General features: G+C 37.2%; 1 protein-coding gene across 1 annotated transcript; it reads right to left on the reverse strand.

Annotated features, from left to right (window-relative positions):
* Window positions 1–663: 663 nt before the first annotated feature.
* Window positions 664–27,200, reverse strand: LOC123551207 (allene oxide synthase-lipoxygenase protein-like). Its single transcript, XM_045339951.2, has 5 exons — window positions 27,043–27,200; window positions 19,577–19,763; window positions 17,667–17,865; window positions 15,947–16,208; window positions 664–3,945 (listed from the first exon to the last, which is right to left on the reverse strand). Exons 1-5 carry the CDS (start codon window positions 27,069–27,071, stop codon window positions 2,604–2,606), a joined length of 2,019 nt encoding a protein of 672 aa, XP_045195886.2. The 5' UTR covers window positions 27,072–27,200; the 3' UTR covers window positions 664–2,603.

Consider the following 27,200-nt stretch of genomic DNA (forward strand, 5'->3'; position numbering starts at 1 on the left):
ACAGGCGTGAGAGGTAATGCATCTTGTATTCGCTCTCTGGAACAGGCGAAGTTAACCCTTACCATGCTGGACACGATTGATTCTGCCTTTACGACCAGTGTAGATCAAGATCTGCACTGTTCGCTATTCAGTCAGTATCTTTTTGGTAAGCACCCCTTTTAACAGTTACTGGTATTGTACAAATTGAAAGATAGACAAGTTCATTATTGAAATTTAGCAGGGTAAAGGTTAAACCGAGACTGATGTTGTTTTGTTTGGTTGCTTTGTGTGCTTACAAATGACTTTAACAAATCTGAATAAATTTCCTAAAGGTAATTTCAGTTACGATCGACCAGTACTTGGTCTCGGCGTTGCTTCTATTTCTGGTCTTTGAAGTCATTCTTTGATTCTTTCAAGTCCCTTTAATGCATGATATCGTTCCATCTAAACCGAAGGGGTGTCGCACTTCTATTAGCCTCTATATACAGACTCGATTAAAATGGACCACATTAAAAGCGTCATTGGATTCTACAGTGATGGAGTTCCAAATCCTACTTGAAAAATGATATGGAAAAAAAAAAATGGGACAAGACGCCAATAGAATTTATGATTTAACAGAGGTTCCAATTACTCTTTAATATATTTATATATACAGGTACGTCTTCTCTAAAAAGCAACAAAATGTCAAATAAAATTTGCTTTATTTAAATCACTTCAAAATGCATGACATAAGCATGGAAACATAAACATTATGATTATGTAAAATGATATATATATACTGAATAAAACTTATACCAGTTTTGTTTTACAATAACTTTTTATTTATCGTATAGAAAAGAGGAAACTTCACAGGTCGTCCAACACGACAAAAGTGAAAATGTTGCATCCTCGGTTTGATTGGTCCTGTTCATGGACGGTAGTGGAAATGCATGCTACTGTCCGAGCCTTCTAGCCCCGGGTTGAGCAGAACTCAACATTTCACATGTTACAAGTACCAAAAAAAAAAGAGGAAAAAATAGAGACATCCGCAGAAGTGTTCATACGGCGGGGAACATGGAAAGTTAAATGATATACAGAGTGCAATTCCATGAAAAGCGGCGTATGGTCCCCATTAAAGTAATGGACTTGCCTTAAACGGGAAACCAGTGAGCAGAACTAAAGAAACTGGAATTTAGAGAAGGTATCTATAAGACATACAACTTTGATATTTACAACATGCACTTTTGATCATTTGTGGTGTGATATTTTAAGAAAAGTCTTCTCGTTGCTGGCGGCCATGAATTGCACGTGCATTTTAAAACAAGTAACAGTGCACGCTTTTTTGCAAGATCAAACTGTTATAGTCAGTCGATATTGCAAAGATCATACGTGCCAGACGCTTGACTCCAAATCAAAGACCATACGTGCCAGACGCTTGTCTCCAAATGGTAACCCATTCAATTCTCTCCCTGAAATCCCACAAACTGACATAAATCAACGTGGAAAATAATGTCTATCATTTCCTCCTGAATAACGAAGCTGAGAGAGGACAGATACTTGCTTTACAAAAGTCTTGCCACAACAAAAAGGTTAAATAAAACCTTGATCGAGAAAAAAGGCATCACATTGTGAAGGAGCAAATTAGAGTTAAAGACTATTTGACTTAAACATTATATCATTACACTACTGAAGTGTATAAAATTTCATATAAAAATTTAATTCATTTCAACAAGTGGTTACTGAGATACCAGCTTTAATGCAACAACCAAACATTGCTATCTAGAAAAAAGGAGCATAACTGTGTGAACAAGCAAAATAGTGCTGTGTAATTTGTACACTACATGTAATATCAGCACAATGAACAAGTGTGTGAAGTCACAATACATTTCCACAAGCGAGCTACCTGCTTACATGAATAAAACTTAACCAGTCCAGAAGCAGGCGCCGACGTGGACGTGGACACCGATGAACAGATAAGTGCAATGGCTTTACCTATTATCCGAATAGTCCAGTTATCAATCAATTTCTTTGATCCAGCTCTTCTGTCTTTAAAGAAGGCTAAAAGATATTTCATTTCCTTACAAAATACTCCTTTTGTAATTTTCTGGTCATACAGTTGGCCTATATTAGTTGTCACTGTGACGCCAGTTGTCTGTGAAATTTATCAAAACGTGATAATAATACGCGAAATATATTACTGTAGTTCTTTGTAAAATTTCAGATTATTTGTTTAAATTTGTACAGCCAATATTATACGGAGCCTAGTTAGAAGTTTTATGCAGTATATATTCACAGTAAGTTTTGTATATCAATATGCAAAACTTATAAGTCACAATGTATACGAGTGACCTTTAATGAAAATATAATGAAAATGGTATATGTCTATTATAACTCTACTGATTTAAGCCAATTGTACGAACAATTACGATGAAAAAAAAAAGTATCCAGATACCTAGAAAAAAGCAGTTTTCGATCAAAATTTTACAATAAAAGTCAATAGCTCCGGCCAGTCATCTGCGTTTATTATATGCAAGGCTTCAAGCATGTTTAAAAAGCAAACTATTAGTGGTATATATGTGGAAATAAAAGAATATCGTTTATGTCACCTAAATTGTGCATTTGTTTCAAGTCCATCTCAATATCCACTAAATACTGATGGAATTAGGGACGCGGTCGGGATCCAGACACCAGTAGTTTTCTAGCCTCGCTTTCTTATTTTTCTCTTTATTCCTTTTGGCAATGCGTGCAAGATCAGCACGGAACGTTTTAACAACTTTGAGCGCCTTTTCGTCAGTTATATACTGAACCTCAAAATCGCCTAACGCATTCATGTCATTCGTGCTTAATACACTCGTTATAACCATAGCATCGTATGTTGCTGTTTTATCTGGTAGGCTTCGAAGCAATTCTGCTTTATCTACTTCGTCTTTATTTGTCGGTGGGCGCCCTCGAAGATTCGATGGATAGTTTGGTGGGTAACCGTAATCTTCATACTGACGGAAGTTAACAGCCGCATGTTTGCCGCTGCAAGTAAAAATAATGCTCGCCAGTGTAAAGCATACTTGTTCTTTGTTGGTGAATTTGCCGTTCTCTCCAAATACACCTAGTATGCCAAGCCCTTGATCTTTCTCAGGTGCAGTGAGTTCCTGTCTCCACTTCTGCAGTTCGTAGTCTTTGTTTACGTCCTCATCTGATGTGTAATAAAGATCGAGGTATTTTTGAACATACGAGAAAATGGCATCGTATAATTCCTTTGCGTCGTTTCGGTAGTAATAATGCGGCAGCAAAGCTGGATCATCTACCCCTCTTTCTTTCAGATCATTCGGTAGGGTACCTTCAACATTCATTCGCCAGGCCTTGTGTTTGCGTTTGATTAGCTCAACCATACCTTTTCGACCTATGTTTAGCGTTTTTGCCACGAATCCGTCTTCATCTAGCAATACCGGAATGCCGAGATAATTTATAGCAATGAGATAAAGGAAGTGGGGCATCAGTAGTTTAAAAATTGGATGATGCTTGTGGATCTGTCTGTGAGTGCAAACAGCAATTCCCTCCATTATCAAGTGAGTAAACCCAAGATGTGTAACTGACTGGTGATAATTTGAATCGGCTACGTTAAACCACAACTTCGCCAGAATCCACTTGTTTGGAGGATCGCTCGACAGAAACACGGGGTTGTCTGCACCAGGTTTCTGAAGTAGTTGGATAGCAATCGGGACCAGTTTTCCGTCATTTCGCTGATAAAATAACGCAACTGGGCTGCTTATAACAAATCCTTGTTTAGTTGGTAGACCATCTAGTATCTCATAATCAATAATGAAAATCTTTTTTTCCTCTAAAGCTTGGTTCAGTGTCTTGCCTTCAAGGAACGGGTTTAACATTTCATCGTTGACATTGAGTTTCTCTGGAATCGCAGTACAAAGACTTATTACATCAGGATTAACACTCATCAAGCGCTGCATTCCAAACAAACCATCGTCTCGCCACCTGTAAAAATAAATTTTAGCGTTTCAGCTTCATGCAATGTTTTATGTGCAGAGAACAAAGCAATCCGTTTTTACGAAAATCACATCCGGGTTACAATTGCTTCGAAGAAAAAGAATTAGATTAAAATTAATCCCATTCCATTTCTGCTCTCATTAGGTTAAACTTAATAACAAAAGCTCCGCAATATACGCCTGCGGTGAGTACAATTGTGGGCAAGTGTGGGTGTTGTACGATGGCGGTGACCGGATAATACGATATATGGCACTAGAAACTAAAAGTAATTTGTGTGTGCATGTGAGGAGAGAGGGGTTATCTGTACATTGTACCATCACCAACTACATATATTCAAAGGTTCAACTCGATATCTTAAATAGTTTTTAAGTTGTGCTCCAAGAACGAAATGTGACTGATAGATTTGACCTCTGAGATCAATTTGTTACCTAAACCGACCCAATGTGCCCTGCACGTTGTCCCATTGAGACCTACCTATATCCCTAGTTTGATGTCAATACCTTTAACGGTTTTTATGTTATGTTTCGGACACGGAAAAGGAAGGATAGAATTAACATCTGAACTAAATTTGTTAACATGGCCTTTGAGCTACCGATCGTGTTTAAGGGCTCTGTACATTGACATTGTCTCATCGCCACCTACCTATATTTCAATGATAACGTCAGTCGTACGTCGCACGCTATTTTACACATAGGCGATTTCGAGATACATGTTGATGTGTATGCAGCTATTTAAATTATGAGTAACTGACGTCCATGTATGTTTTTACTACAGTGATTAAAAGATTTAAATTACATTTTCCCCGTTTCATTTTTAAAGAATTTATAATCGTAAAATACATAAAAAATCGAATTATCATCAACAAAAATGACGAAAAATGTAACGTTACGCGTAACAAGGTGTTAGTACGGCAGTCGGTTTTTTGACGATAAATCTGTCAATTTTAAAGATATCTGGACAAAATAACCAGCAGACGACATTGAATTTTGCCGCGCATCATTCAATGCGTTTATTTTACGTCATTTCCGTATTTACTCGCTTTAACAAAACCTTGACGGCTTTTCCTACAAGCGTTACGTTCGTCATCCTGGTGCGTATTTATTCAATTATACTGTAATAATATATCGGAAAAAATACCAAAACTTATACTATCATAAAATGCATACATTATCAATTATGTACATGTTTAAATCAATAATCATTAACAAGTATTAAACGACTACGGTATATTTTAAAAAATTACATACTGAAAATGTTACGTCAAAAAGTCCATTTCAAAAGTGAGTTTCCCCATTTTATGCGAGTTATTATTGAAAGTTGGCATTGATCTTTATAGATGGCTAAAAGTGCATTGTATGAACTTTCTTAAGATATCTGACTTATCTTGTTAGTATAAAACTTTCATGAACCATCATTCTGTGAAAATATTACATCGTTTACAGTAAAGCTGCAAATATTAGATTGCATAACGTTACGTCGTATAATTTCACTTTGCTGTACATAAAAACGCAACGTTTTTGATGATTTTATTAGCTCGATTTCCATTTAATAACTTTAAAGTATTTGGTTCATTTTACAAAATTTGTGACGCATATTATAGATCTTTATTATCTTTCTTCTATATTTTCAGTATCTTCGAAATAATTTATTCTGAACATTGTGCCTAGAAGTAAACTTGAAGTATGAACGTCTCATCTATGATCATTTGAACAAATCACTTTTACATTGAAATCTAAGGTCCAGTCCAAAAAAATAATGTTCTGTAAGAAAATTGTACTGGACCTATAAAGAAAGAGAAAATTGCATGGCAAGCGTCATTTTATTTGATTTGCCACGAAAATGGAAGTATTTTTAAATTACATTCTCAACGAATTTATATTACATATTCCTACAGACCTACCATCTATGAACTAATCAAATGTTCTGTTTCCCGTTTAGTTTTTCATAAAAAATAGTGTTTTAAGTGGTAATTTACAGGTCTATATGAATGCATTACATTCGAGGCATTGTAATACCGTGATAAAATTAAGGCGATCAGTTAGCCTACGAAGTTTGAATAAATAAAAGTAAGACTTTTTATCTACACTTAAGTTAGGACAATTTCATTTTGCACTTTCGCTCGGAGTCGATTTTACATGATTTTATCATATCATATACGCATATGTGTTTATGTATCATAATTATACAGCTTTAAAAAGTAGAACAGTCACTCTTGGATACTTTTCTACTATAATAAATCAAAGAGGGGAAAATATACTTTTATGTTCTAATGAGCACACAAAAAGAATAAAAATCATTAGGCACAGTCATGGTGTCTTAATTGATAAATTTCAAATGAAAAGAAGTCTGCTTCGTCCGCATTCCTTCACTCACATGGTCACACAATAACTGCCCCCTCGCTCCCTCACGTAGGTCATTTTGCTGGTTTTTGATGTTATACAGCAGTAATTCGGTCAAAAATATGCTTCCGCAGTGTAGCGTAGTCGTAAAGATCCCTAATAAATGGAGTTTGTTTTTTTTTTATTTTAGCGTATTTGCGCGTAATCCCGGGAAAAAAAAGGATACCTTTCATTATTGTTTTTTTTTTTCTTTTTAATTTTTTATTACTCTAAAAACGAAAGTACGGTGTTTATTCTGCGGATCGCTTTCTGAAATGCGGCAATATGAGGGTACTTATCTTCAGTTGACTTGTATTCCACTGCAAACTTATCAACACACTTTTTTCTTTTTCGTTTTCTTAAAGCATATTCATGAATGTCTTTTTGGAAATAGGTCTATAACGGAGTGAAAAACTAGAAACTGTATCAAAAAAGGACCTGAAGCAGCTGAATTGTATATTAAATTTTTTTCACAAGAATATAACCTAGATTATTGTATGTTTTGACATACTTATCTTTATATATCATTCCATTTTTGTATATTTCGTTTGCTAATATAAAATTCGAAAAAGTTCGTACACAGCTTAGTGTCCGAATTTTAACTATAGCCGTCCAATTTTTAGTGTTTCGTTTTTTTTTTCGCTCTATTTTTTCCGAATAAATGTGCAAATTGTGTATTATTTACTGCGGTAATAATAATAGGTATAACTGAATATACATAACAAATAATGAAACGCAACATTCAATCGACCATTCAATCCTTCCGCGTGTCTTTGTGCAGTCGAATGGCCGATGAGTATGCAAGAATTCATGACCAGTTGGTAATTATTTACTCGATCATTCATTTAGTCAGCCTGAAAGATTTGTTTCTTCAGTATGTCCGTTTATCTGTCTGTCTTACTAGAGATTATGTCGGTCAGTATCTATACGTAGTTGATATACAAATGTTATGAATTTTGTCAATGATTACTCTATCTTATTGATATTTACACAACTGAAGTGTGATACCCCCTCCCCACACCCCACCCTTGTCTAAGCATTGCGGAGAGGCGAGAGTGGTACCGCCAAAAGAAAAAAAGCACAGAAACAAACGGCCACTTGAACAGAAACGTGAACTGTGACTAGTATCGGATGTGAAGGTTCAAGGTTTTCCGCACAAATATAAAATATAAAAAGCTGATTTGACATTTTGATGCTTTACATGTATTTTGAATAGATATAAAGAAATCATCAAACTTTGATACCGAACTATGTTTTTTTTCCTGCTTATAAAACACGGTCTTTAGTAAAGATAATAAACAAAATTTAATCGATAACGCCGTTATTTATTAATTTATTATGATAGTGCACATAATGTCTATAGATCTAGGTAAGTTTGTCCAAAGCGCTGAGATTATTAAACTTTTTTTTAACATTTTATTTCATTTTGAGCACGAAATATTTTTCATTTGTAGTGTCGCACATGATGTAAATAAAAATGTGTTATTTAAACGGTACTAAAGGTGGTTGAGAACTGGTTATAGGGCCTGTCACGTTAAGTAACATGTATATTTAACGACGCGCCATTCTTGGCGTCACGTCTACGTAACGCGCTCTTTTGTTGTATGTTATGACGTCCTGGACGTCACTTGTTGTTCTTCCGGTCTATGAAGTAAACAGTCAACGTAAAACGGACAACACTTTTGTCTTCATTTAATGTCTCCACGACATTTTGGTGCCGTGACGAAAAACATTAGCAATGGCAACTAAACTACGATCAATCCAGAAGGGGCACAAGGGTGCAGTTACACGACTTTTGTCAAAATTCGAGATGATTCAGCAAGAAGCAGGTGATTTGGAAGAGTTGCAGACGATAGAAGATTCCCTGAGACAGAAAAAGCAGACGATCACAGAGATCCATGAGAAAATCATAGATTTCATTCCAGAAGATGACGGGGAACAAATCGAGACGGAGATACTGGATCATAATGAGTACATCTATAATTTACAGACAAAGATACAGAAAGTAGCAAGTTTCAAAAAGGTAACATTTTCTAATTTGAATGTTAATTCTCAGGCTTTCCGTGTGTCTGTTTACGGCGAATCATCACAAACTAACGATGAGAATGTTATCCACGATAATTCTTCCCAAAGAGAGCCTAACTTTAACCACACCCACAGCTCTGTATACCATAGACTACCGAAGCTAGATCTACCGCGGTTCGATGGCAACATTCTTGACTGGCAGTCATTCTGGGACTCATACGAGTCGGCTATTCACACGAACCCTTCACTCAGTGGTGTACAAAAATTCAACTACCTGAAGTCGTCTCTGAGGGGAGAAGCTGGACAAACAATTGCAGGTTTTGCGTTAACTAATGCTAACTATGACAAGGCAGTGTCGTTATTACACGAAAGGTATGGACATAAAGACCGAATCATACAGACCTACATGAAAGCTTTACTTGAGGTTCCCGCTCCCCTGAACACCGTTACCAGTCTGAGAAAGTTCTACGATACTACAGAAACATACATACGGGGACTTGATTCACTTAACCAGTGTGAGAGCACATATGGATCTCTTCTCACTCCCATCATCCTTCAGAAATTACCACCGGAAGTCAGAACAAACATTACACGTGCGCACGGAACATTATCTTGGTGTTTGAATGAATTAATGAAGTGTCTCATAAATGAAATTAATATTATGGACGCCGGAAGTGCATTGAATACCGGGCAAGAACTCATTGCTACAGCAACCTTCCTGACGAAATCGGACACGCGAAAGACGGAGAGAAAAAATATTCATAGACCAACCAGACCAAGTGTGAAACCTAAAAGCGTTCAAGTACCAACCTGTGTATATTGTAAGGAGAGCACTCAAGTACAAACTGTGTGAAAATTAAAGATCGCGAACAGAGACTCAATATTGTAAAAGAAAAGCAGTTATGTTTTAACTGTCTACGCAGTCACAAGGTTAGCGAGTGTAGATCTAAATTCAATTGCATGATATGTTCGCGCCGACACCATACTAGCATATGTGAGGAAGAATCAAGAAAAAAATCTACAGATGAACCCCCTAAAACACATGACGCGAAGGAAACCCAGTCATCCGTGCTTCACTCAGCCCATAATTTCGCACTAGGACCCGTTTTACTGAAGACAGCCGTTTCCATGGTTACATCATCTTGCACATCCACAACCGCGAACATCCTGTTTGATGAAGGTTCCCAGAGTTCGTTTATCACTGAACGTCTAGCACAGAAACTGCAGCTACAGCCAACCGGCAGTGAAGCGCTATGCTTATCAGGATTTGGAGACACAGAGAGACGCATACGACACCTAGATACAGCCACCGTCTATTTACAAACTCCAGAATTTAACATCCCAATCAAAGTGCTGATAGTACCTGAAATTTCCGTGCCGCTAAAAACGTACCAGAAACACGTTGGTCATCTTCCGTACCTGAAAGGACTCAAACTTGCTCATCCCATGTCAGAAGAAGATAACTTCGAGATCGAGATATTAGTGGGCGCTGACCATTACTGGGACATAGTGCAAGATACTATCATTAGAGGAGACGGGCCTACAGCTATACAATCGAGAATCGGCTATCTTTTGTCCGGGCCTTTGAGTACCGAAAATCAGATACAGCCATCCCAATTTCCCGTGTCTATGTTGAACGTTATGACTATGCACGTGCAGGAAGAAGTCAATCTAGAGAGATTTTGGGAAGTAGAATCATTAGGAGTAGAACAGAAGTCGGTACACCAAGGCTATGAAGAATATACCAAACAGTACCAGAACACAGGCATTTCGTATGAGAATGGAAAGTACATTGCAAAATTACCCTGGAAAGAAAATCATCCATTTTTGCCAAGTAATGAGCTGATAAGCCGACGAAGAACTGTTAGTGTAGTAAACCGCCTTAGAAAAGAACCAGAACTACTTCAGAAGTATGGAGAGATTTTAAGTGAACAGGAGAAGAGAGGCTTCATAGAAAAGATTACAGATGTTGAATCAAGCGAGAATACCAAAGTTCATTATATTCCCCACCATCCCGTAAAGAAAGACTCGGCGACCACACCCATACGTATTGTATACGACTGCAGCTGCAAGTCAACACGAGATTCCCCCACCTTAAATGAGTGCTTGATGAATACCCCACCCATCCTTAACGACCTAACAGCTATATTACTACGCTTCCGATACCACGAATTTGCAGTATCCACAGATATCGAGAAGGCGTTTTTGAACATCGGTCTACATCCAGACGACCGTGACGTCACTAGGTTCTTTTGGTTATCAGATCCGAACAACCCAGACAGTCCACTACAGATATATCGCTTCAAGTCAGTGCTCTTTGGAGCTACGTGCTCGCCGTTTATATTAAACGCTACAATAACAAAACACCTTGCCTTACACAGATGCGACGATACAGAACGTATTCAACAAGGATTATACGTCGATAACATACTTACCAGCGTACCAGACGAGTCTACACTGCTAGATTTCTACACTAACAGCAGACAACTGTTCCAGAAAGCATCCTTTAATTTGAGATCATGGAGCTCAAACAACCCAGCTCTGCGTGAGAAAATCAAATCCGATGGTGTGAGCGATAAGGACAGAAATACAAAGGTACTGGGCATGCGCTGGGATTCTTCAACAGACGAACTATCATTTCCACAAAGACTGAAGGCAGCGTCGAATATCTGTGTTCTGACGAAACGTGTGATCCTTCAAGAATCTTCCTCCATTTATGATCCACTTGGATTACTTAGCCCGATCACCGTGACAGGCAAGATGTTGATACAGTCGCTGTGGAAACGTAAATTTGAGTGGGACGAACCGTTGCCAGATGACATCATTACAGAGTGGTGTAAGATCAGAGAAGATACCGCGAAAGCTACCGAAACCAAGTTTAGCAGACGATACTTCCAAGGCACAACACCAAGGGAAGTAACTCTTCACGTCTTCTGCGATGCCAGCACAAAAGCTTATGGCTCATGCGCATACCTTGTGTCCGGTTGTCACAGTACTCTCGTGATGGCGAAGAACAAAGTAACTCCCATTAAACAACTTACCGTGCCGAAACTTGAACTGTGTGCAGCACTTATAGGCGCTAAACTTAGTCAACACATAACATCCACCATACATTGTGATAAAGTATACTTATGGAGCGACAGCCAGATCGTGCTGAAGTGGATTTCTACAACCAAACCACAGCCACAATTCATAGCCAGACGTGTAACAGAAATACATGAGTTGACAGACGGCTTCATGTGGCACTATTGCCCAACCGATTCAAACCCAGCAGACCTTCTGTCGAGAGGACTTACCTATGAGAAATTTCACGACAACATATTATGGATGCATGGTCCTAGCTGGCTGAACGACGAGACAACATTTCCCGGATATGAATTAATGCTGAGTACGCACACCAACAGTGAACACGAAGATACCAACTATTCCGCCTGTATGACTACATCGCGAGAAATTACACCCGATCCCGGCATTTTAGATGTTATAGACATCAATAGATTCGACACATACCGTAAGCTGATACGTGTTACAGCATATGTTCTAAGATTTGTGAACAACTGCAGAAATATTGAGAAGGTCTACGGACCTCTAGAGTCGCACGAGATCAACGCAGCAGCCAAGCATCTGATAAAGTACGTACAGTCCCGTCATTTTCCGGACGTGATAGAGTACATCTACCAGAATAGAAACATCCAGTTGAAAAGACCCAACCTAGTGAGACAGCTTGATTTGTTTCTTGATGACGACAAATTAATACGTTGTGGCGGCAGATTATCTAACGCACCGTTATTACACAGCACGAGATTTCCCTACCTACTTCCTTCCAAAGACAACCTTACAAAGCTTATTATTTTGGACGCACACGTTACACATATGCATTCCGGTACTGAGAGCACAGTCACCTATCTTCGCCAAATATTTTGGATTCCTAGCATTCGCCAGCGTGTTCAGAAAATAGTCCGCTCGTGTGTTACGTGTCGTAAGGTCACAGGAAGAGCATATCGAGTACCTGACCCCCCACCATTACCTAGCAACAGATTGAAGGTTGCGCCACCATTCACAGTAACCGGCATAGACTTTACCGGAGCTTTAACAGTAAAGGCATCGAGAGGAGAACTACAGAAAGCATACATTTGCCTTTTCACATGTGCCAATACGCGAGCTGTCCATCTAGAAATAGTACCGAACATGACTGTGGAATCATTTATTTTAGCTCTACGACGTTTCTTCAGCAGAAAAGCAATACCCAAGGTCATTATGTCGGACAACGCCCTGACGTACATCGCCACCGCCAAAATCCTGAAGGAAAAGGTCCTTGGAACACATGGTATAACATGGTCATTTATTCCCCAGCACGCGCCATGGTACGGAGGGTGGTGGGAGAGGCTTATTGGTATAACAAAGACCTGTATCAGAAAAGTACTTGGAAAGTCATTGGTTAGCATGGAAGTTCTTCAAACAATTACAGCAGAAGTAGAATGTATCGTAAACGACCGCCCACTCACACACACATCTGCAGACCCCTTGGATGAGGAACCCCTTACCCCTTCCCATCTACTGTATGGAAGAAGAGTTACCTCCCCTGTTTATCCAGACGACACGGAGTCCCCAGCAGACGACCTATCCCATGATTCTGCAGACAAACTTTATAGATTTAAGTCTGCAACACTTGAACACTTCTGGTCGAGATGGAAGCACGAATACCTCACATCTCTGCGAGAGTTTCACAGAACATCCGGTAACCATGGAGATGCTGTTACGATTGGTGACGTCGTGCAGATACATGACACCAGCTTACCAAGAAATCGCTGGTCCCTTGGCGTGATTGAAGACGTTATCGTTGGAAATGATGGACTTATTCGAGCAGCCCGTGTTAGATCAAGACGAGGTGTAACTACCCGACCCATATCAAAACTGTATCCACTCGAGCTGAAGTAACCAGATGTGCGTGCTTCCTTATAGAACAGTTACCTTACCCAGTGACTATTACACAGAACTTACTTAGTGATTGTAATAATGAATATCTAAGAGATCAGACAAACTGTAATACGCGTAATGTGATATGAGATCGTGTTTTAAGTTAAAGTGACAGTAACACTTGTTCAAAAATATGTGATTATGCAGAAGTTTAACTGACTTTCTAGGTTAACCATTATCCGCAGTTCTAAGTGATATAACATATTCTGGAATAAGCAAAGACTGTTATTTCTCAGAGAAAGTGATTTACTATGTTTTATATGTTTGTTTGTAAATACTCTAAATAACATGTTTTAGCATCGTGGCCCCCGGAGTGTCACGTTAAGTAACATGTATATTTAACGACGCGCCATTCTTGGCGTCACGTCTACGTAACGCGCTCTTTTGTTGTATGTTATGACGTCCTGGACGTCACTTGTTGTTCTTCCGGTCTATGAAGTAAACAGTCAACGTAAAACGGACAACACTTTTGTCTTCATTTAATGTCTCCACGACAGGGCCTAAATAATTTCTTTATGAAATAATAACTTCCCAATCGTTGTTTAACGTAGGATAACACGTCTTTTGATTTCGTATGCATAAGAATATATGAGCCGCGCCACGAGAAAAACAAACATAGTGCAGTTGCAACCAGCATGGATTCAGACCAGCCTGCGCATCAGGATCCATTCTGTTCGCTAACAGTTTCTCTAATTTCAATAGGCCTTCAAAGCGAAGAGTATGGATCCCGACCAGACTGAGCGGAGGTGCAGGCTGGTCTGGATCCATGCTGGTCGCAAACGCACTATGCTGGTTTTCTCATGGCACAATTCATACTGAGTGATATATTGTTTCGCATAAGAAGGAAAAATTAGGGTTATTCTATGATAAATCACACTTGCTAATTTGTTATTTCGATTCTAACGAGACATACTAGTATTAACAGTGTTAGAAAAAAATGGTAACTACGTTTTACGACCGTGCTACGCACCAGGATCGGATGACGTCACTGCACGCGCAGGATTATCGCAAAATAACCGTTGTCTGATTTTCTTCTATTTGTAGGGTTATTTGTTGGTCGTGTTAGAATTAAATTTTTGGTGTTGTTTTAAACAAAAGTCAGAGTACATAACTGAATTTAGCATGAAAAAAGTTTTAAATCCACAGGACCTGTTATAGTCTTAAATGCATAAATTTTTTCTAAAATTAACTGCTTTACGGTTTAATGAAAAAATTGTTTTTCAAATATTTTCGTGCGACAGCACTGCCTCTTTGTGGGTTATAATCATCCTGATCGCTGTTGATGCTAGGTTTGTTAACGTCCGGAGGTTGATATAAATGTTTGCGATCAACACGGTACAACATGATAAAATTAATTGCAGATTAAAATGCATATATAGTTAATTTGAAGAAACGGGCGGTAATAATTAATGATAAAAAACAATACTGATAATAACAACAACAATGTGACCAAAGCAATAACTGTAAATTACGATACCATTAAAGAATATGCAGATTTATAGCAACGCATTTTTGCTATTTATTTTCTCAATTAGTAATTTGTACGTCAAACTGACGTCAAAATGACGTTACGCATTTGTGCAAAATAGCGTGCGACGTACGCAGTATCTTAAATGGTTATAAAGCTATGAAATATAGCAGACAAAGACATCTGAGCTTAATTTATGACTTTGACATTTGCCGACCAGGTTTCTGCACTCAGCATATCGTCTTATCGCCACCTACCTATAAACCAAGTTTAAAGTCAATACCTTGAATGTTTTTATGTTATCCTCCGGAAATACAACGGACCTTTGAGCTCCATTTATGACCTTGACCTTTGACCTACCACCCGATTTTTGCGCTCTACATATTGTTTTATTTCGATCTATCTATATGCCAAGTTTAAAGACAATACCTTAAATGGTTTTTTTTAAGTTATGCTCCAGACACTAAATATAACGGACAGACAGACGCACGCGCCATCACAAAAATTGTCTCGTTTGTCCAAAATGGGCGTATGAAAGGAAATATCTTAAATAATGTACTAGTATCAACGTTGCCTTCGCTACAAACAAAACATATTCGAATATCTTGACATGACCTACACAAACACCCTAATCCTTAAAGCGGACAAACACATCACCCTAAAATTAATGCTTATAACATGGGGAATTCAGTTCAGAAATACAGACTTTAACTAAAACTTGCTATATCTTATATCATATAATAGCCAATTAAACATGTCACTCGAGATCAAAGGCTTTATTTGAAACCACAGCGTGATTTCTGCATTTTTCACACAACCAGAACGTATTGTACTTTGCTAACACACTTAAGACATGGACGGCGGTTTTCTATTTGTGTACAGTTTGGCTTAGCAAAACTTAGTATTTTTGTACCATCAAAATGTATATCGTTTATAACAGCGATCGTTTTTAACCTTTGTGAAAACGTCTGATCTCATGCTATTTTTTATAAATTATCTTTAGAAAGCCGAGATGGAAGTTTCCTGTTTCTATGAAATATTTACACCCCAGGGTAGGTTATTTCAATTCCAAACAACTGCTGAGTTCGAACATTTCGAACACAATATACATTGTCTTTCCCAAGATTGATAAAAGTTTTACCTGTTAAGATTTGAAGGTTCACTGAAGAAAGGACCATAAACACTTTTGATGTCATCAATGTCATTAAACGCTCCAGAGAATGCCTCTTTCACCGTCGAAACGATCGTTAATCCCGCCAGTTTTGCCCCAATGTCGAATTCTTTGTCAAAGGTAAACTTTTCATCAGACGGCATTTGTTTTACAAGGGGAGGGCACCCTGGCAGTCTTTCCTCAGTCAGTTGATACTCCTTCCTTTTTTCATCAAGTTCACGTTGCCTATCCTCTAGAATTATAAAGCTGAATTCATTTCATTTGAATAAAATACTCATACTGTTACACCACGTACATTTTAATAAGAAACGAATACAAAATGTACTTATGAATTCAACATTTAATTGATATTTTCTCCTGTTTTGCACTCGGGAAAAGTTAAAGTGTATTTCTGAGGTGTTGCTTTCATTTCAAAGTCAGTTATACCATCTATAGTGCGGAGCCGAGCAAATGTGTGTTTAAGAATTTTGCCAGTTATTGACAGAATGTTTTAAATGACAGTGCCTATATAAAATAACATCAAGCAAATGAACTTGCACACAGAGAAGCGTCACTAAATTATCCCTAACTAATCTAAGCTTACACAATGTTACATTTAACATGAAATACCAGCCTACTGTATCACCGCATCCAACAAAGTGATAGAAAATGTATTTGTTTCTTGTTTTTTTATTTTTTGTGCATGTGTTGTAACTTTTCTTTGAATAAAATTACGGTTTAAATTGTGTGTCCTATATGAAATCATATATGAGCATTGAGACGTCTGGTTGGGACGGATTTGGTAGATATGTTTTCTGTTTTATGGCAACAACTTTGCACCTCAATGCCAATCGTAAACAGCAAGAATAAAGAAAAGAATACATTAATTTACATTCCGTCTATGAAAATGCCATTTCACCTGAACAAGATCAAACACAAAAAGCAGCAAACAGTTTGCCAAAACCAAAACTTCACTGTGAAAAATATTCACATTTCCTAACTATAATTTATAAATATCTCACTTATAAATAGCGCTATTAATGATATAATTCTGCTCTATTTGTAACAAAATTAGTGCCAAACTATCAAAGTATATGTATGGAAAACAAACACAAATGTGCCTCAAATATAAGAAGATCTCTATGTGATATCACATGAATCAGGAGTTAACCTTATCTCAATTGTCAACTGGAAAGCAGTGATGTAACTGACCATGGGCTTGAAGAACTAGTTATCCATAGATCTTATATAATCTAAATGGTCACAGGCAAACTTAAGACTGCTTGATCATTGATAACTCATCCGCGACCGGTCCATGAATGGAACTATTTTGTGTAGCGCATGAACATGTTTTTGATGTGATTAGGAATAAAACAAAGATTCTATGTCAGAAGTACACTTGAAACTGTGGTAGTGGGTAAACCCGCTGGGAGACGAGTCTTACTTCTCGTTAGAAAGTTAAAACAAATTACAGGCTATCTGACTGAGTATATGTTATATCGACTCTCTGATCAAGAAAGGATCGAAGAACTCCAATACATATTATATTATATAAGAATATATTCATTTTATAAAAAATATTCATTGAGATTTTGAACAATTCAACCTATGTTTTAATGTGTAATATATGAGTAAAAGTATTATAGAATACGGATGGAAACATTATACATTTCTTTATCTGTTATCAAGTTATTTAAGAAAGACCATGTACCTTCTCGGGAACTCAAGTGCGGTAAAGACAGGTCATCAGTCATAAACCTGTAAGTCTGGCCACCTTTTATGTTTGTAAATACGGGAAGCACCGTCTGAACTCGTGTCTTGTTATTTGTAATGAGCACTTTATCGATGTTCCACCCTTCTTTGCCGACAGCCTCATTCCCACGAATCTCAAGTCCATCAACTTTTTTTATCTGTATATAAAATGAAACTGGTAATTCATTCAATATAAGAACATCTATCTATAATGTGGGTTAAAATGGTCTGCTTTCAGTTTTTTTCTCGCTTTGTGTAATGTAAATGTTACAAGCTTTTAGTTCGTAGGTCGAGATAGCAAGTAAGCAAGTTATCCTAACCTGGAAGACTAAGTCCGATTTTTCAAGTTATCCTAACCAAACCGAAAATACGCGGGACAAGTTAATAAGTGAGCAAAATATATTAACGTGGAAAAAGTACACCAAGTTATCAGGTTACAGTAATCTAGAACATGAATGTCAAGATAGCAAGTTATTTTATCCTGAAATACGTTGGTCCAGTTAGCAAGTGATTCTAACTTGGAATACGTTGGTCCAGTTAGCAAGTTATTCTAATCTGGAATACGTAGGTCCAGTTAGCAAGTTATCCTAACCTGAAATACGTAGGTCAAGTTAGCAAGTTATCCTAACCTGGAATACGTAGGTCCAGTTAGCAAGTTATCCTAACCTGGAATACGTAGGTCCAGTTAGCAAGTTATCCTAACCTGGAATACGTAGGTCAAGATAGCAAGTTATTTTGTCCTGAAATACGTTAGTCCAAGTAGCAAGTTATCCTAACCTGAAATACGTAGGTCCAGTTAGCAAGTTATTCTAACCTGGAATACGTAGGTCCAGTTAGCAAGTTATCCTAACCTGAAAAAAGTAGGTCCAGTTAGCAAGTTATCCTAACCTGGAATACGTTGGTCCAGTTAGCAAGTTATCCTAACCTGGAATACGTAGGTCAAGTTAGCAAGTTATCCTAACCTGGAATACGTAGGTCCAGTTAGCAAGTTATCCTAACCTTGAATACGTTGGTCCAGTTAGCAAGTTATCCTAACCTGGAATACGTAGGTCCAGTTAGCAAGTTATCCTAACCTGGAATACGTAGGTCCAGTTAGCAAGTTATCCTAACCTTGAATACGTAGGTCCAGTTAGCAAGTTATCCTAACCTGGAATAGGTCCAGTTAGCAAGTTATCCTAACCTGAAATACGTACATCAAGTTAACTTGTTACATGTATAGATAAACCAAGTATAAATGTGTACTACCACTGAAAAATAAAGTCTGCTTTTTAAAAATCAACTGTTCCTGCACGACATTCAATTATGAATGTATCTATTCGCGAACTTGATTAATGTATTTAGTGAAGTTAAATACATTCGAAGAGGATTTTTTACATTTAAAGTAAATATCTAAAGATAAAATATTTAGTGAAAGACGGCCATTGGATATCTTTAAGCTTAGCAGCAATGTATAAAACATTTGAGAGGGAGCAATTTAAACATTTTAAAATTGCTTAAAAATCAAATTCAAATCAATTCAAAGATATTGTCAGTATGCAAACATTTCTTATTGTTAATTTGTAGCTTTTTACATGATCCATTTTTTTCACACAGCTAAATATCTAGAAAAAAATATCGCGAGACAACATGATATGAATTTAAAGAATCAAAAACTAACTTTTTAAATGGCGATAAAAAGCCTGCTTGTGGCAAGTGATTCTGCCTTTGCGACCAGTGCATACTAAGATCAGCTCTTGGTCTACACTGTTCGCTATTCAATCAGTAAATTTTCAGTGAACACCCCTTCGGATAATAAAAGGTATTGCCCAAATTGAATGATGGACCAGTCCATTTTAGAAATTTAGCAGGGTGAAGGTTAAAAATGTTCACCTTTGTTTCGGAAAGATTAAATGTGCTCTTGTGTCCTCTTTTAAAGTCACTAGGAAATTCAGCCTCGGGCAACTCTTCCTCATCTCCGGCTTGACCGGCTTCGATCAGTTTTACATGAATTATACCTCTGCACGCCCCTTTTGGTTTATCGGCAGATTCAACAAAAACTGTGTAATTGCTACTAGGTCTGAAATTTAAAATAGTTATATTTGACATAAAGAAACACTCAACAATAAATATTTAAAAAAACAACAACAACAACATAGTGTGCAACTCAGTTTGTCGTACTATAAATGCTTACTGCCCGTGGGTTACACAAAATACTTTACCTTACAATATTTTCATGTTTACAAACGTCGCTTAACTATCCTTGTGCCATTGTGAATATTTGAGTTATTAATGACTTCACCAATGTTTTTAATTTGCTTTTAATACGTTTAACAATACTCCGTACAGAAATTGCTGTGAAATCACCATTTTTTGCATTTTGACCTTCAGATAAAATGATATTTACAAACAGAGATTTCACAACGTCAAAAGAAAGCAACACTTCATTTAAAACAACCCGCTCAATTCTTTCAATGTCTCTACTCAAGACATAAAATTCTAATGCTGCTAGCATGCAATAGTAACATGCCGATTATGATAGAATGCTGCACATACTTACTGAAATGTAGCTGAGTAAAAGAAAACGCGATACTATTAGGAAAGTGCACGAGGACAGGAGGAAAGATTAAGTCTGTTTGTATATGGACTACTTGTGACCTGCGTAAGCTTACTGTTGATATTGTAGTGATCAGCCTTGAATGTTGTCAGTGGTGTAACCGTGGACTGGACTACTTTGTCCTTGATAATATCCTCTGCGATGTTCTTGAATCCATTTTCTGTAGCGCAAGAACTCATTTCCGATGATTTCCGATAATTTATAATTTAATTTACAAGATTTATAGCTTACCAAAAGGTTCCTTCTAGCGCATATAAAATGTTCTTTTTAAGAGATATTGTTTCAGCATAATGTTACAAATGTTTAATGATGCAATGAGAAAAATATGTTCTATCATTTTTGGTGCAAACTTAACTATTTAAGAACAAATCTAAGTATTGAGAGTTTTATCATAATCCAAATCTGAAACTTGTATATTGAAATGTTAGAAGCTAAGATAATCACGTGACCAGGGACAATTTCATTATGTACTTTTTTTTTTGGCGGGAGTCTATTTTTAGATGATGCATATTCATGTCATTAATCTCGATTCTTTACTTTGATATATTCAAATGAGGAGTTGCATGATTTAAACTTTATTATTTTGTCTTGTTGTTCTGTTATTTTACGTAGTTGTATTGCACTACAGACTGAAATAAAGATTGATAAGCGTAAACACATATTGGGCTAGAGGCTATTTGTAAATGAATATGCATGAGTCAAAGATGGCGGCGCCCTACGGGAATTCGGATTCCTTTGACGATACCCTTGTATTCATTACATGCTCAGTCAAGTGTGACATGTTCACTATAAGTATTCCTTCCCTTGAGAAGGAACAATAATAAGCATTCGTTATCTCTCAACTAGGTATCAGAAGAAAAAAAGGCTTTATGTAATTGTGCTACTACCATTCATATAGTAACAGTAGCTTATTTGCATGAAAAACATCAAGTTTCAGCTTTATAAAATAATTTTTAAGGTTTAATGGCATCATATTGAACTTTCATTTGTTCCAATAATCGGTATTTTCGTTTCTTTCACATTTAATAAAGAAGGATAAATTCGATTTATTCGTTATATCTTTTAAATTGTTAAAGATAACGAATTTGCTTCGGCGACAATCGTTGATTTAATCTTTCCTCTAAATGATGATATAATTTTAGAAATTCTAAGTTTATTATTTCACTTACCATATTAACCGTTTATATTGCCATCCTTATTTTCCATTAAAGTCAATAGTAAACGTCTAATTTTGGACAAAATTTAGGGTCGTTTTCGTTGATATATTGCGCAAAATACGGAAAACGGAAAAAATCGTTTTTGCTTCGGCGATGTTTCATAGCAAAATTATTGCTCGACTCAACTGTGTAAAAATAAAATAAATACTTTTTATTATTTAACTTACTTTTTGTGCCTTTTATACAATCACTATTACTTTTAAATTTGAAACTCGGACCGGCTCGGAATTATCCGAAGTTTCCCGAATGCGAGGGGATATATCTAAGCAGACGACTCGGTTACTTTAGACGTTTAAAGCGACTTTGTGATCTAAAGATAAATGTCTATGCCCAAGTCAATTTATTTTTAGATCATCATTATTTAACTGTTTTAGCTCTTTTTTCTTTTCCCAAATTGATTTAAACTTGTCGAAAACGTCTTTGATTTCGGTACTGCAAACGCGTGGCAATTTTCCTCAAAAATACTTGTCGCGACATACTTCAGCTTTGTTGGAGCAAATTTTTGCCCTATTCTTCAATTTTGTACTCAAATTTGCACAAAAACAAATAACACATAAATATTGTTAAATATACAAACTCTCTACTCTGACAGCTATGAATTGGTAATATTTAGGCTCTGAATATGCCTTTTTTAAAGAAAAAAAATACACCCACAACAGTGAAAATGTGATTTCACAGTTTTTGCAGCAAATTGCAATGAAATATTCATTTTGTATCAAAATCTGACCTGAATAGTCCATTTATACCTATATCTGGACAAATCTCAATTTTTGCCAATGTTGATGTTACAGACTGTACAGTAGTAATTAAATTTGCAGTATGTTCTTGTCATGGTGTCCCGCCAGGCGGAGTCTTATCCCCTACACTCTCCCTGCTTTTCATCAATGATCTGGTGTCTGAACTACCGGAAGGAGTTAAGGCTGCACTTCACGCTGAAGACCTGGTGTTATGGTGTAAGGAAGAACATGCCACAACAGCTACACACATGATGCAAAAAGCCATCAACAAGGTTTCAGCTTGGACTGGAGATTGGTGTGTCTCGATCAATAAAGAGAAATTGTCGACCACACGTCGGCAAAATACCTCGGAGTGACCTTTGACAAACGGCTAACCTGGAGACCCCACATTAGTCAAGCAGAAGGGAAGGCCCATAGGAAGAGTATAGCTCAACTGCCTGGTTCACTTCTGCCAAAACTATCCAACAGGCTCTATAGACAAGGTTCAAAACCAAGCATTGCGGATCATGACAGGTGCAACAAAGTCTACACCAATCTCCTCCATGGAGAAGGTAACAGGTACACAGCCGTTACAAGACAGAAGACATGCAAAATTCTTGCCTCAAGCAGAGAAGTTCAGGTCTTTTCAAGACCATCCCATAAAAGTCAAGTTGGATGGCTACACCAAAAATCGGCTCAAATGTAGCAACTTCGTTCACGAGTCAAAGAAACTCAATCGAGAGTTCAAAACTGAGCTGAACATACCAACCACACCCCTAGGAAGTGAAGACATTATAAGCCCACTAGCGAATGATCTGTCCTCAGTGACTGTGAGACTTGCTGTTCCTCATCTTGACCGCGGGAAGCAGGAGGATGAATGTAGTCGGAAGAGCCTCAGACTGACTATGTTCAATGAAGACTATCCTCCGGAAACATGGACTCATGTCTATGGAGAAGGATCAGCTACGTGCGCCATCAAAGATGGAGGAGCAGGAGTTTTCATTCAATACTAATCTGGCAAGAGATAAAACGCAACATGCAGCCACAGAAGAACACTGCAGCAATTACAAGGCGGAGACTGGATGGCCGTCTTAATGACTCAAGGCTCAGCAGAAGAAAGTCTGTCATGGAAGCTCTGAACAACAATAAAGCTCCGCAGCTAGCCAGGAGAATGCAGAGCCTGAGTATAACCTGCAATGTAGCACTTCAGTGGATTCCATCCCATTGGGACTTGCAGGCAAAGAAGAGACATACCAAATAGCTAAGCTAGGAGCTTAATCAGAACAACCATTAACACCTGTGAGCTACAAGGAGAAAGTCACCATCATCAAGGCACTAACGAGACGAAGGATAGAGGAAGATGCTTTTCATCTCCTTGATCGATCTGAACAAGTGATATTGGTCAGGCTTCTCTCAGGGCACAACAAGCTCAATGCTCACATGTACAAGAAATACAGACTGGCGCCATCACCAACTTGTCCATATGGTGAGGAAGATCAGACTACGGAGCATATACTTCAGAGATGTAAAAGGTATGACCAGGAGCGAGCTGCGACTTGGCCGATAGATACCTCAATCAACCAGAAACTGTATGGAGGTATTGAGGATCTGCGGCAAACCACAAGTTTGATCGAGGCTACTGGTCTGACAGTGTAGTTGCGAACAAAGAAGAAGAAGAAGAATGCAGTATGTTAGATATATAAAAGTAACAATCTTCTCCCAGCCAGCATTCTATATCGGCCCGATATCAAACCGACGTCGTTGTCTATAACGGCCCGATATCGGATTCAATTTCGGCTGCAAATAGGAATGAAGTCGGCCCGACCTCGGCAGACGGTATCGGGCAAACATCATAATGACATTGGTCCGATATTGGCAAACGATATATATTTGGCCAATATCAAAATGATATCAGCCTGATATTGACAGATCATATCGTGGTCGCAATATAGTGTGTCACGCAGTGCTTTATCAAAGTTTTCTTGAAATATACTGTTTAAAATCTCAGAGTAATTTTATTGAGAACTGTTGTGTTTCGTATCATGTGAATTATGTTTATTTGATTTTATTGATACAATATTTTTCACAACTATATACTGCATATTTTATACAGTTACGTAAGCTTACTGTATATTCTTAACACTATTAAAATTGTTCAATTAGAATTTTCAACATATTTATATTTAAATTTTTTTTGTAAATATAAATATTTCTATGGTGGCATTTTACATAATAATAAAAATGCATCTTAATTATTACCTACCTTTATTACATAGACAATTTTGATAAATACCGTATACAAATGTTGTTTGGAACCTAGTTTGATTAATTCTGGCATACATCATATTTGCTTAATAAATTAGCACAAATTAAACATTAGATTACGTTTTCACGTTTGAAAAAATAAAGTTATATTAAAGAATCCAATATCGGCCCGATGTCAATCCGACGTACGAAATAGTTACACTGATTGATGTCGATCTACCGATTTCAATAGTTTGCGGCACTATGTACAACGGCCCGACGTTGGCCCTACATCGGCACATTTTGCCGACATTCCGACATTATACCTATATCGGGCCGATATAGTCATGCTGGCTGGGCTGAGACCTGTAACACATAGCCAGACCCATTTTAAAAAAGAATAACTAGCTTTATTTTCTTAAATGACCTATAAAAACTCCCCCCCCCCCCCCCCCCCCCCCCCAAAAAAAAAGAACAGGAGTGGTCATGTGTCTTCTAAGACAGATTTGTTGTTTGACAGGTCAACACTATGGAATATCTTCCAAAACTGACAGTTAAAATGTATGTATGAACACATGAGTAATAAGTTTGCTACCAAAATGTCAAGTACAGGTCTAAAATGAAACAAAAGAAGGAACTTGCTTACATAAAACATAAAAATGCCACTTTATTTGGGGGAAAATGAGATTTTTTTTCTTTTTGCCATTTTACTAGCCCTGAAGTGCTGCTTGATTACCTACTTAGAACTGTTGTTCCATGGAAGTTCACGGCTTCCAGCTTCTCTCTTCATTACAATTATGAAGGCGGTGAGGGAACACATAAAAAGCGATTAACTTATTTAAATATAAAAGGATTGTAACGGGTCTTCAAAGAAATAGAATGGAAACGATACTCCATAGCTCACCATTTTGAATGGGAACTTCAGGGAACCAGATTACCGCCATGATTAATGAACAATGTTTCGGAAAGAAACAAAAGAAGAAAATGTTCAACTGAGGCTGAAAGGGACAATGTGGCGCTTTGGTTTCAACAATATTTATTATTCACAATTCATTTACAACATGTACATATATCAAAAGGCATACAGGATTGAGTAGGAAGCTGAAAGCTTATTTGAAACTCTCTCCTTAATGTGACGCCTTATTCAACTGCAAGTGAAACAAATTCAACCAGAGTTATCGTTGTTCTATTTCCGCTTCTCATGGCTATTTTCGCGTACGCAAGAAGAAAAAACGGCAATAAAACACAGTGTTTACCCTTGGAAAATATATTTACATATAGCTTTAGCATAAATAATCCGATACGTCAGCCATTTTGTTTAAAGGTCACAAACAGGTAAATAGTTTTCCCTATATATTCTATATAAAACTGACATTTTTTTAAAGAGCTACCAAACATAGCTAGACCCATTTCAGAGAACAAATCCTTACCTCATTTTAAAGAGTTATGATAAAACTGATATAAAATGAAGAGAAAAGTAGGGGTCATGTATCTTCTAAGACAGATTTCTCTGGTCACATTTGCTTACTGTAAACTGACATCAAAACCACACTGCTGTGACCTGGAAGTACTACTCATACTAAAATTGAGCTTCACTTCACAATATACAACCTGCTCTCCCATTTTTCCTACCAAAATGTCAAAAATACATCCACAATGAAATTTAAACAGAAACTAGCTTTAATTTAGACCTCTGATGCCATGCCAAGTGAAAAATTAGTGTTCAAACACCTGGCAGCCATTACGCGACAAGACCAGATGGCTCCCACGCTGGTTCCTTTAGTTTAGTTAGGCCTAAATTCATAAAAGCCTATTATAGTAAAGGAACCAGCGTGGGAGCCATCTAGTCTAGTCTTATCGGTCTTTGAACACTCTTTTCTCACTTGATATGGGCAGAGAGGTCTGAATTAAAGCTGTTTTCAGTTTAAATTTCATTATGGGTGTATTTTTAACATTTTGGAAGAAACATTTGGAGAGGAGCTTGTATTTGGTGAAGTTCAATTTTAATATGAGTAGTACTTCCAGCTCAGCAGTGTGATTTTGATGTGATTTTACAGTAAGCAAATGTGACAAGTGAAATCTCTCTTAGATCACTCCTACTTTTCTCTTCTTTTAATGTCAGTTTTATCATAACTCTTTAAAATGAATTTAAGTTTTGTTCTCTAAAATGGGTCTAGCGATGTTTGGTAGCTCACTAAAAATGTCAGTTTTATATAGAATATTTAGGGATACTATTTATGCTAGTTTGACTTCTAGGAAAATTACTAACGCGATACGGAATATATCCGGTCTGCATGGGAAGTTCTTGACCAACAGAAATGCAAGAAATTTGTAAAAGGCGAGATAAGAATTCTTAATGAACAAAGAAAAACATTGAATTTATTTCTTCGCGCTAAATGTCTCCGCTACACAATGGCAACAGACATAACGCGGAAAATATCACTCAAACGATATTATTGTCATTATTGTTACCATAGTTATTATTATTATTATTATTATTATTATCATCATCATCATCATAATTATTAATGATATTAAACATTTTAACAGTATAAATGTTCTTACTTTTTATTGACCGACGCACCTCCACCCATCGTTGTAATTATTGCGTTTTGTGTCCTTTTATAATTGATTTATCCCGTTATTTTTAAATCCTGTATTCAAATGAATCGGATATTTATATCATTTTATGCATAGGCAGAAGATAATGCGCGACCGATACG

The sequence above is a fragment of the Mercenaria mercenaria genome, chromosome 4, assembly GCF_021730395.1.
Source record: "Mercenaria mercenaria strain notata chromosome 4, MADL_Memer_1, whole genome shotgun sequence".
Taxonomy (NCBI): Eukaryota; Metazoa; Mollusca; class Bivalvia; order Venerida; family Veneridae; genus Mercenaria; species Mercenaria mercenaria.